Source organism: Aquarana catesbeiana, linkage group LG05, assembly GCF_042186555.1.
Source record: "Aquarana catesbeiana isolate 2022-GZ linkage group LG05, ASM4218655v1, whole genome shotgun sequence".
Lineage (NCBI taxonomy): Eukaryota > Metazoa > Chordata > Amphibia > Anura > Ranidae > Aquarana > Aquarana catesbeiana.
This window is the reverse complement of record NC_133328.1, coordinates 228,042,411-228,055,262: the sequence shown is the minus strand read 5'-3', so window position 1 is coordinate 228,055,262 and position 12,852 is coordinate 228,042,411. Positions and strand designations below refer to the sequence as shown.

The following is a 12,852-nucleotide window of genomic DNA, read 5'->3' as shown; positions in this document are numbered from 1 at the left end:
AAAGCATACTACTTTTTTATTTCTGTCTCTTCTTTTTAGATAGCTGCATTTGTATGTTTTTACAATTATATAGACGGATCCAAAGCATTCACAAAACAGCATATTACAGACACACTATGGTGTTGATTTACTAAAGGCGAATAAGTTGTACACTTTGCAGGGGAATTTTCCCCAGAGCTTAGTGAATAAGGTAAAGCTCTACTGATTTCCATCATTCAGTCATGTGCAAGCAACATTGCTGTTTTTTTATTTTTCCTGCAATTTATTGGGTATTGTTTGCAAAGTGAAAGTTTACCATATTCTGGGGGAAATTCCCTTGTGAAGGGCATCTTCCCTTGCAATGTGTAAAACCTATTTACCTTTAGTAAATCAACCCAGGTGACATACTCTGTGATACAGGTGTAGTATAGTACCTTCTCTATGTACCTTTACATACTGTATGTCTACATGAAGGTTTCATAATCTTAGCTAAAACTTCATTATGGATTTTTTTAAGCCTATTTACTGACAGATAGCACAGTGGGGTTGATTTACTAAAGGTAAATAGGCTCTCCACTTTGCTGGTGAAGTTTCACTTTGCAAGGGAATTTTCCCCATTGCTTAAAGTGGTTGTAAAGGCTCACGGTTTTTTACCCTAATGCATTCTGTGCATGAAAATAAAAAACCTCCTCTGTGCAGCAGCCCCCAGCCCTCCAATACTTACCTGTGCCCGATTTTCCTCCAGCGATGTGCGTGAGAGCCTCCTCCTCATTGGCTGAGACATGCAGCTGGTGCCAATGAGGAGAGAGAAGGGTCGGGGCCAAGCCGTGGCTCTGTGTGTGAATGGACATGCAGAGCCGCAGCTCATGAATGAGCCTTCTTGGATGCCCCCAGAGCAAGCTGCTTGCTCTGGGGGCACTCGGCAGTACGGAGTGGCCAACAGCACCGGACAGGGACCATATAAAAGGAGGTTAAAGGCTGCTCTGTGCAAAACCACTGCATGAGGAAGGTAAGTATAATGTATTTGTTATTTTAAAAAATTAATGAATGTGGTAAAATTTCGCTTTGCAAAAAATGCACAATCATAACCAAGGAAGACAAAAAAAGGTAGCCATTTTCTTGTATATGATTGGATGAAAAAAGTCAGCAGAGCTTCACCTCATTCATTATGATCTAGGGAAACTTCTCTTTCAAAGTGCAACTTCCCTTGCAAAATCAGTATATTTGGCTTTAGTAAATCACCCAGTGTGTTTTAAAGAACATGCAGACATCTTCCACACATATCGTGGGCTTTGGGTAGTCACATGTAGTATACAATAAATCTTTCTGGCCATTTAAAACAGCATGTGGAGAATTTTACGGAAGACGTTTACCATAAAAGCATGTGTGATGTTTGCTGTTCAGTTTTCACCTTTTACCTAATTTGTATGGGAGATATTTCATTGTTGCATGATAAATCCTATTCAACTAAAAAATATAATGGTTAATATTTGTACTTATTTATCGGATGTTTACATGCATTTGCCACTTGTGCTAAGAATGTTTCTTTTTTTAGGTTTGTTGGATTCTGCTTGTTTTTGTTTGCATCCGAGGTCAACAGAAATGAAAATGAAAAGCTATACAAAATGGTTAAACATATTTTTATAGATATCTTTTTTGCCTGTATGTAATAGCCAGTTTACATACTGGCTATTATGCCATTTTTTTACTATAAAAAGGAAAAGAAGTTCAAACAGTAAAAGCTTTCTGTTATAAAACATATCAAGTAATCATTTCAGAACATTACAAACATGACACTTTTTGAAATGCATACACCAAAATGAGTTTTGCCAATTTTTTTAAAATTTGGAACTAAGAATCATGCTGGTATGGAGGTGGTCATGGTGTGCATAGCCTTTAGAAGTCATCCACTGTGCAAGTGTTATTAATATATGAAAGCTACCTTGGGGATGAAATTGCATTGTATGCAATGGCTAGATGTCATGGATTAACACAAAACATGTTAAACATCCCAAACAATTCCACAATCATTTTTGGTCAGTATAAAAGTGCCAATTTAACTCCTCCCCGCCCACCCCCTTCAAAACAGTGCCACTCTAAACCCCCTTCTCCCCTAAACAATCCCCCAACATATATAAGACTTATCTGCCTTTATGTCTTACAAAGGAAATAAAACATGTACAATTAGAGCTGCATGATTAATCGTTAACCACTTCAGCCCTGGAAGGTTTTACCCCCTTCCTTACCAGAGCACTTTTTACAATTTGGTACTGTGTCACTTTAACTGGTAATTGCACGGTCATGCAATGCTGTACCCAAAAAATTTGCATCCTTTTCTTCCCCACAAATAGAGCTTTCTTTTGGTGGTATTTGATCACCTCTGTGGTTTTTATTAGTTGCGATATAAACGAAAAAAGACTGAAAATTTTGAAAAAAAAATATTTTCTACTTTTTTTTATAAAAAAAAATACAATAAACTAAATTTTAGTCATACATTTAGGCCAAAATCTATTTAGCCACATGTCTCGGGTAAAAAAAAATGTCAATAAGGGTATATTTATTGGTTTGCACAAAAGTTATAGCGTCTACACACTAGGGTACATTTTCTGGAATTTACGCAGCTTTTAGTTTATGACTGTCTATCCCATTTCTTGAGGTGCTAAAATGGCAGGGCAGTACAAAACCCCCCCAAATGACCCCATTTTGGAAAGTAGACACCCCAAGGAATTTGCTGAGAGGCATGTTGAGCACATTGAATATTTTATTTTTTTTGTCATAAGTGATTGAAAAATGACAAAAAAAAAGAAAATGTACACAAAGTTGTCACTGCAATTATATATTGCTCAAACATGCCATGCGCATATGTGAAATGACACCCAAAAATACATTCTACTGCTTCTCCTGAGTACAGGGATACCACATGTGTGGGACCGAAAACCAAGCACCGTCTTCAGGATTTCTAAGGGTGTAAATTTTTGATTTCACTCTTCACTACCTATCACAGTTTCGGTAGCCATGAAATGCCCAGATAGTACAACCCCCCCTCCCCCCCAAATGACCCCATTTTGGAAAGTAGACACCCCAAACTATTTGCTGAGAGGCATCTTGAGTCCATGGAATATTTTATATTTTGCCACAAGTTTTGGGAAAAATACACTAATTTTTTTTTTTCGTAGAGTTGTCACTAAATGATATATTGCTCAAACATGCCATGGGAATATGTGGAATTACACCCCAAAATACATTCTGCTGCTTCTCCTGAGTGTGGGGGATACCACATGTGTGAGACTTTGGGAGCCTAGCCACGTACAGGACCCCGAAAACCAAGCAACGACCCCATTTTGGAAAGTAGACACCTCAAACTATTTGCTGAGAGGCATCTTAAGTCCATGGAATATTTTATATTTTGCCACAAGTTTCGGGAAAAATACAATAATTTTTTTTTTTCGCAGAGTTGTCACTAAATGATATATTGCTCAAACAGGCCATGGGCATATGTGGAATTACACCCCAAAATACATTCTGCTCCTTCTCCCAAGTATGGGGACACCACATGTGTGGGACTTTTTACTTTACTTTTTAAATTACTTGGAACCTCCAAACATTACATACATTTTTTTTTTAGGAGAGACCCTAGAGAATAAAATGGTGGTTGTTGCAATATTTTATGTCACTCTGTATTTGCGCAGTGGTCTTTCAAACACAATTTTTTGGGAAAAAATAAACCTTAATGAATTAAAAAAATACTAAACAGTAAAGTTAGCCCAATTTTTTTTGTATAATGTGAAAGATGATGTTACACCGCGAGAATCATGAGAATCATGATTCTTATTCTAAGCAAAAAAATTGCAAAAATCTCATTTTAGCCAGAATCGTGCAGCTCTATGTACAATACAGAGAAATGTATCACACCTGGGGCAGCAACACTGTTAGAGAAGCACACACAACAAGGTAGATGAGGTGGGAGGATTGGGGTGATTCCAATTACGTAGTTTTTCACATCTTGCATAGAAGATCACATAAAATAGGAATAATTTGACATATCGACTAACTACCAAATTTTTTATTATTCCCAGTAGTAGAAACAGTGGGCTTGATTTACTAAAACTGGAGATTGCAAAATCTAGTGCAGCTGTGCATGGTAGCCAATCAGCTTCCAGATTTTTTGTCAAAGCTTAATTGAACAAGCTGAAGTTAGAAGCTGATTGACTACCATGCACAGCTGCACCAGATTTTGCACTCCCTAGTTTTAGTAAATCAACCCCAATGGGTCAAGTTGTAAGTTGACCTCACAGATCCTGTTGACTATCTCAATCACTGAAACCCAGTAGGGGTGGATCAATGGACAGGACCAAATCATATTTTTAAACATATTATTACACTCCTGTTTGGGTGTGGAAGCGAGTATCACAGACACTTCTTAAAAGCAAGAATTTCAACAATAGATGTTGTGAATGCGTGCTTCTTTTAAAACAAGTGGTGACTTCCACCATTTGTGTGTAACTGATAAATTAACCTGCCCCAATGATGATTACTCTCAGTCCACTGGTGCTTAGATTGTTGTCCCACGAGCTGGAAAATCTCAACCTAAGGTGAGGCCGGGAGTGTAATGCGTCAAAAAATGTACTATTTTGAAACGTTTGCAACTTTGTATTCGTGTTTATCCATTTTATAAATGAAGGCCTACTTCTGCATAAGCAAGTCCAATAATCAGAACATGTAATATCAGTCCATAATCTGAATTACAGGGTCACTGTTGCTTTATAGATACTAACTTCTTCACTATGTTGTCTTTTCTAGCTGATAATATTAAAGTAGAGACTCATAGTGATGAGGAGAATGGTCGTACTTGTGAAATGAATGGCGAAGAATGTGCAGAAGATTTACGAATGATTGATGCAGCAGGGGAGAAAATGAATGGCACACTGAACGGACAAGGCACCAAAGCCTTGACAGGAGTTGGAGGTATTCGACTTCCTAACGGAAAACTAAAATGTGATATCTGTGGGATAATATGCATCGGCCCCAATGTACTCATGGTACACAAAAGAAGCCACACTGGTAAGGCCTGACATAGTTTTTTTTTAAAGGCCGAAAAAATGATGCGTCATGGCATGCTACAAGTGCAGTGATCATGTGGCTTTATATGAGACAGTTGGTCACTTACACAATGTAAACTGTAATTTTTTCCAAAAACAGCTGTGACATCAATAGTACAATGGGTTTTTGCTTAGTTGAGGAAAGTACAGTACTGTTTTGTCTAATTTAAAAATGAAGACTAAAATTTAATGTTATTTCTAAATGTGTAAATTTGTAATCTGAATATGAAATGAAGATAGATTATAAATAATTTAAAAATAGTAGACAGTAACAGTTTATTATTAACAAATTCATCTTGCCATATTTTGCATGGTAGGTAATACATTGGGGGGTTGATTTACTAAAGGCAAATCCACTTTGCACTACAAGTGCACTTGGAAGTTCAGTCGCTTTAGATCCGAGGGGACATGCAAGGGGAATAAAAAACTTCAAATTTTCCTTTCAGATTTACATTCCCTTCAGATTTACAGCGACTGTACTTCCAATTACACTTTCAAGTGCACTTGCAGTGCATTTGTAGTGCAGAGTGGATTTGCCTTTAGTAAATCAACCCCTTAGTCGTTTAAAAATACGATTAGGTGTTTTATAATTTGCTTATACATTGGAGATGTGTGAAGGCTGATGTGAACTTAGGACTCTATGACAGTGGGACGAGTGATTTCTACTTATCATCATGCTACCCTGCTGATATGTAGAAGGGACAGAGGAGAACATGTGTCCAATTCACAGGGAACAATTAAAGTGATACTAAATACACACTGTTTAATTTACAGTACCCCTTCTCTTTCTGTATGTGGATTATGGCAATGAAAATATTTTAATAAAAAAAAATCTAAAGTGGTGTTCCGGCCAAAATTATACTTTTTAAATAAAAATACCCCTATAATACACAAGCTTAAGGTATTCTAGTAAAGTTGGTCTGTAAACTAAGGTCTGTTTTGTTAGTTTATAGCAGTAGTTTGTTATTTTATAAACTTACAGCAGGCCGTGGCCATCTTAAGTGTGGGCATCTGAAGCCAGACTGTATTTCTTCCTGGATCTCATCCTTGCAGATCTCGCACATGCTCAATGCAGCACAAGCAGTGTAATAGGTTTCAGGTCAGGTTTCCATAGCAACGGCAGTGTCAGAGGAAGTTGCCGCCCCTTCCCAGAAGGCATTGCAAACAGGAAATTATGCAATGGGCCACGGCCAGGGAGGAGGAAGTGAAAAATGAACACAGCAGATATACAGTAGGTGCTGAGAAAAAAAATGTAAAAATATCCTATTCGTTTACAGTGCACAGTTTAGTGAGGGATGCTGAAGAGTTGTAAAAGTGGGTGGAACTCCACTTAAGTACCTTTTTTCCTAATCCATATACAGCTGTCACATGACCCGGCTCTATCTCAGCCTGTCTGCAGGGAAGCTGTGGCAGGAGGAGCTTCTAGTCTTCTGCTACTGGTCACATGCTCAAAAAAAAAGCCTTTGGAATACTGAGTAAAAATAAATAATTAATATCAATATATTGTTTTAAATTGTCATACAAATATACTCTATATTTGAAATTAAATCTTTATTATTTTTTGGTAATAACATGGTGTGGGTGGATTTCTGCCAGTCACAGGCTGTGTCACACCTTTCCAGCCTGTGTCTTAGAATAAAATGGAGGTGAAGCCTCCATAAATCAAGATGTAATATCCCACTCTCCATGTGTTTAGCTGGTTAGTGGGTGTGAAGGAGGAGGAAGGGAGTGGGTTGTCATTTACCACTGTGTATACGCCCACATAGGTTGGACTTGATGGACTTGTGTCTTTTTTCAACCTCACATACTATGTAAGTGTGTAACTATGAGCTGCTCAGATGGGATAGGGAGGAAATGCTCGGGGTAGATAATACACTATAAACTGTGCATGTGCACTAGCTGCCAACACTGCTCTCCAAAATCCCAAGTTGCAGTGGGGACATGGACAGGAGGGGGATGCAGAGATAATCCAGCGGGATCATCCAGGTTTTTTGCAGAATACAAAAAAAAATAATCCAATTTCACCTTTAGTGATAGTTTTTAATGATGTGGGTTTAATGTCACTTTAATTAAGATTTTCAAATTTTACCAAGACAGTTGGAACCCTCTTCTTTGGGGTTCTATGCCAGGGAATAAAGATATCACCATTCATTTATCTTTGATAAGCTATATCAGAGATTTTAGAGCAGAGGTCTCCGAACTGTCAAAACAAAGGGCCATTTTACTGTCCTTCAGACTTTAGGTGGGCTGGACTGTGGCCATTGGGAGTAGAAAATGCCATGGCATCAGTTGGAGTAAACAGTGCCCCATCTTTGGAATCAGGGAGAAGAATTGTGCCCCATTGTTGGTGTGATTGGTATGAATTGTCCCCCATCGTTGGTGTCATTGGACCCCATTGTTGGTGTCACTGGGAGGAATTGTACCCCATCTTTTGTGTCATCGGGAGGAATTATGCCCCTTTGTTGGTGCCAGTGAATGAAATGGTGCCCCCAGGCAAGCAAAGGGCTGCATCTTGCCCCCGGGCCGCAGTTTGGAGACCACTGGTTAGAGGCTTTAAAGCAGCTTTAGTGAGGTCAGCCATTTTGAGGCTGTTTGGCCTTTTTATTTTGTTTATTTTTGCTGGAGCTGCTCAGGGCAGCTCAGAACTAATTTAATGGCACTCAAAAATAGCTAATTAATAAGGAAGGGGGTTGTGAAGCATGTGATCTGCAATATACATAAGTCTCCCAGTGAAAAGGTTTCCTGATTGCTCGGTAAAACAAAGCAATTTAACTTACTACATGTAGCACCTTGAAAATGTTTGTGTTGCAGCGGAGATTGTTCATCTTTTACTATCCGAAGTTATTCTTGTAGATGTAGCCAAGATTCACGTATGTGTGGGTTTGGAACATGTGCAAAATTGTGAGAATTCCCATGCCTCACAGAAACGTGCTCCTTTTTAGTAGATCCGCAGGGATGCCATTAATTCTTAATGACACCCACATGCATTGGCAAACATGCACAAACATATGCGTTTCTCACAAGTACAGCAGCCCATTCACATGAAAAGGTTGCTGTACCTGCGATGTGCGTGCACAAATGCTCTCACACATATGTGAACCTAGCCTAGTTTTTAATTGCATTCCCATGCATGCCATTCTCAGCACCTTGAAAGAAACCACATGATGTCGTAGCACCATATGATTCTGTGCAGCCTATTTTTAAAAAAATTCAGGGACTTCTTTCCCCACGTTTCTCATGGCTACAGCAGTCCATTCACGTGAATTAGGCTGCTGTACATGCACAAGCACATATGTAAACCTTGACTGTTTCCTAATAATGCACATCAATATTGTTTCAAAGCTAAGACTACCATGTTTTAAGAGGATTAGGCTGATAGACTAGACTATGGTTATTACTGATATAAAATCTCAGCTAACTAGGACAATTTAGTATTTTTTGCATGAATAAATATGTAATGAGCATTCATAGATTATTAAATGTAGCCTGACTTTTGTGGTAACTTTCCATGTTTTTAAGCATTTTTAGAAAATGGCATCATTACCTTAAAATAAATTATTCTTATACAGTATCACATTTGTAGAACTTGAAGAAAAGCATTATGTACTGTAGCATTGGAAATTCAGTTTTTGTCTTTGGTGAAAAAAGGTCACCATAGTGCTTTTAGCCATTCGTACAAAGCTTACTATCAGTGCTGATCCCACAGGACAGGATATCAACAACATATCCTACACATTGCAGAAATCCTGTTGTGCCATTCTCATTGCACGATAATGTAATATGGCAATATGGTACTGTATATATATATGCATAAATATATCATAGAAGTAGTGGACATTTTAATTTCCTAATATTCTACCTCCTTATAAAGTATTCTATTGTGCTTATTGTGAGAAGGGCAGTCTTTGATAGCTGAAATCTTAGCACTGGTTTGTGCTGTTTTTTTCCCAAATCCAGGCTTTATCCTTAACCTCCAGTATAGCCACAACAATGTACATTACACAGAAAACAGGAATCACTACCCACTAAAATCCACACGCTTACATGGCTTAAAGCGGTTGTAAGCTGGACATTTTTTGTACCTACAAGGTAATGTCATAATGTGCTAGTATACATCACATACTAGTACATTATTATAAACTTACATTAAAAGGAAGCTCTTCCTGCTCCGAAATGTCAGCGCTGTAGATGCTCTCATCTTCACCCATCATGCTTCCAGGTTTGCGGACTTCGGCTCTGGGACTGGCCGGAGCCGTAATGATGTCACTCCCGGGCATGCGCACGAGAGCTGCCATTTACAGGCACAAGGCTCTGTTCTTCAGAGCGCATTAGCCAGTGTTGTCACTGGCTGCATGTACAGTAAATATCTCCTAAACGGTGCATGTTTAGGAGATATTTACACTACCTATAGGTAAGCCTTATTAAAGGCTTACCTATAGGTAAAAGCAAGAGATGAAAGTTTACTTCCACTTTAATTGCCTTGCAATCTACTGTATTTTTCTCTCTGTGTTTTCTGCCTCCATGTAACACCCTTTATGAACTCCCAAATCTTTTCTTTCCCACGTCCATTGGATTGGTACGAGTAGTGCATGTTAGTTGTGGTCATGTGCACTACCCTACATAGGCACACTGCTTATCCCATGTTCTATAGTTCATAGTCTCTAGTTCATCTTGGGAGCAAGCAAAGGAGGGTAGCTATGTTAACTTGCTACATACAGTGGGACCATGAAGAACAAACATCACCACCATCCAACAGAAAGCCAAATCATAACAGCAAAAAAAAAAAAAAGGAATTTGGAGTTTTGGATGCGAAGGGATGCAATAGATGGTATTTTTCTGAGTTAGGAGTACATACTTCCATTTTCTGTCACTTTAATGAACTGGGGAGTTGTGGGACAAGCAATGGTCTGAAAGATAACAGAAATGGCTGAAACTAAAAAAAAGTGCAGGATATAAAAAAAACAAGCAACATACTCACCTAGGTGAATGTTTGTACTGAAGCCTGTTGATTCAGATATTCTGTAAGTGGCGCCTAGATTGTGCAAATATATTTTTAGAGCACATATGCACTTTATTTGGAGCACCCACACTTTGAATATTGTTATATACATCATTTATGTTTTGACGTTTTTTATGGTTTATCATTGCGAGTGTATATTGCAATATTTTAGAACACTTCATATATTTGCACTTATAACAAGTTGTTCAATTCTTCCTGCAAGCACTTTATTAATTTGTTCAAAGAGAGCGGTGACTGCAGGTTACCAGCTCTCTGCTCTGCCCCTTCACCACTCACTGGAGTGCTGGGCTGTGGAGGGGACAGGAACGGCAGGCTCAGGCTCTCAGCAGAGTGCTGACAAGCTGAGCCAGCCTTTGGTCAGGAATCTGGGTGGATCCCGTCACTAATGAGGGGAACTCTCCAGAATCTGGAGCGGCTGAGTAACGTCAGCTTTAGCCCACTGTTGACTGAATCTGGACCATAGGAGTGCAGAATGAAGCGCACTCCTGTGATCCCCAGGAGAAGTAGGGCCAAAAGGGCTTTGGCTCTACTTACCCTTTAAAGTGTGCTGACTTCATGAAATCCCTTCTAGTGGTTTTATGTATAGACTTTTAGCTTTAATTCAAGGGGTAGAACATAAATATCAAGTACAAATTTTAGGAACTGCAACCATTTTTATACAGGGTCCCCCCATTTTCAGGGGCTCAAATGTAATTGGACAAATTAATATATCCATAAATAAAATGTTAATTTTTAATATTTTGTTGAGAATCCTTTCTGGCAACGGCTGCCTGAAGTCTGGAACCCATGGACATTACCAAAGACTGGGTTTCCTCCTTTCTGATGCTTTGCCAGGCTCTAACTGCAGCTGTCATCAGCTGTTCTTTGTTTAAAGGTCTTTAGTTTTGTCCTCAGCAAGTGAAATGCATGATCAATTGGGTTGAGATCAGGTGATTGACTCGGCCTTTGCAGAATATTCCACTTATTTTCCTTCAAAAGCTCCTAGGTTGCTTTTACAGTGTGTTTTGGATCTTTGTCCATCTGTACTGTGAAGCGCCGTCCAATCAACTCTGCTGCATTTGGCCTAATCTGGGCTGACAGTATATCTCTAAACACTGCAGAATTCATCCGGCTGCCTCTGTCACATCAATAAACACCAATGACCCAGTGCCACTGGAAGCCATGCATGCCCATGCCATCACACTCCAAGCTCCACCATGTTTTACAGATGACGTGTGCTTTGGATCATGAGCTGTTCCAAGCCTTATCCACACTTTTTTCTTCCTATCATTCTGGTACAGATTAATCTTAGTTTCATCCGTCCAAAGAATGCTTTTCCAGAACTGGTCTGGCTTTGTTAGACGTTTTTTGGAAGGTCTAATCTTGTTTTTCTATTCTTCAGGCTTATGAATGGTTTGCACCTTGTGCTAAGCCCTCTGTATTTGCTCTCGAGAAGTCTTCTCTTGATTGTAGACTTTGACAGTGACATGCCCACCTCCTGGAAAGTGTTCTTCACTTGTCTGCATGTTGTGAATAGGTTTTTCTTTACCATAGAGAGGATCCTGCGATCATCCACCACTGTTGTCTTCCATGGATGTCCAGGCCTTTTTATGTTTCTGAGCTCACCAGTGTGTTCTTCTTTCCTCAGAATGTACTAAACTGTTGATTCGGCCACTCCTAATGTTGCTGCTATCTCTCTGATGCAATTGTTTCCTTTTTGAAGCCTTACAATGGCCTGTTTCACTTGCATGGGCAGTTTCTTTGAACGCATGATGTAGGCTCACAGCAATAGATTACAAATGCTAATACCACACTTAGAATCAACTCCAGACCTTTTTCCTGCTTAATTGATGAAGAAATAACAAAGGAGTAGCCCACACCTGGCCATGAAACAGCTTTTGATTCAATTGTCCAATTACTTTTGGTCCTTTGAAAAATGGGGGGGGGAGTGGCTATTCCTAAGAGCTGTAATCCCTAAACCCTTCCTTCGATTTGGATGTACATACCCTCAAATTAAACTCGAGAGTGTGCATTTTCAGACAATTATATACTATAGGTAGAATAGGTTTTAGTAAATACCTCAAAAAAACTAAAATTGTGCCTGTGTCCAAATATATATGAGCTAACTGTTTATATAATATATATTAATATTTATTATATATATATATATATATATATATATATATATATATATATATATATATAAATTTATTACACACCAATATTTTATCGTGGCCTATCCCCACTTTAGATACTACCACTTGTTTACCACTTGTTGACATGGCTCCCAAACAAAATTGACGTCCTTTTTTTACCCACAAATAGAGCTTTCTTTTGGTGGTATTTGATCACCTCTGCGGTTTTTATTTTTTGCGCTATAAACAAAAAAAGCGACAGTTTTGAAAAAAAACGCATTATTTTTTACTTTTTTGCTATAATAAATATCCCCCAAAAATATATTAAAAAAACATTCTTTTTCCTCAGTTTAGGCCGATACGTATTCTTCTACATATTTTTGGTAAAAAAATCGCAATAAGCGTTTATTGATTGGTTTGCGTCTACAAAATAGGGGATAGTTTTATGGCATTTTTATTAATAATTTTTTTTTTACTAGTAATGGTGGCGATCAGAGATTTTTATTGTGACTGCGACATTATGGCGGACAGATCGGACACTTTTGGCGCTATTTTGGGACCATTCACATTTATACAGCTATCAGTGCGATTAAAAATGCATAGATTACTGCGTAAATGTGACTGGCAGTGAAGGGGTTAA

The 12,852-nt window shown here is 38.6% G+C and overlaps 1 protein-coding gene across 10 annotated transcripts in view; it reads left to right on the top strand.

Annotated features, from left to right (window-relative positions):
- IKZF1 (IKAROS family zinc finger 1) overlaps positions 1-12,852 on the top strand; it is a 216,972-nt gene that overhangs the window by 124,834 nt on the left and 79,286 nt on the right. For 6 of the 10 annotated variants that reach the window (XM_073630608.1, XM_073630609.1, XM_073630611.1 and 3 more), the window contains one exon: positions 4,780-5,040. The exons of 3 other annotated variants lie outside the window; for them this stretch is intronic. In XM_073630608.1, the coding sequence (XP_073486709.1) occupies positions 4,780-5,040 (261 nt within the window). The remainder of the gene's footprint in view (positions 1-4,779; positions 5,041-12,852) is intronic. One more of the 10 variants, XM_073630610.1, reaches the window with a different exon arrangement.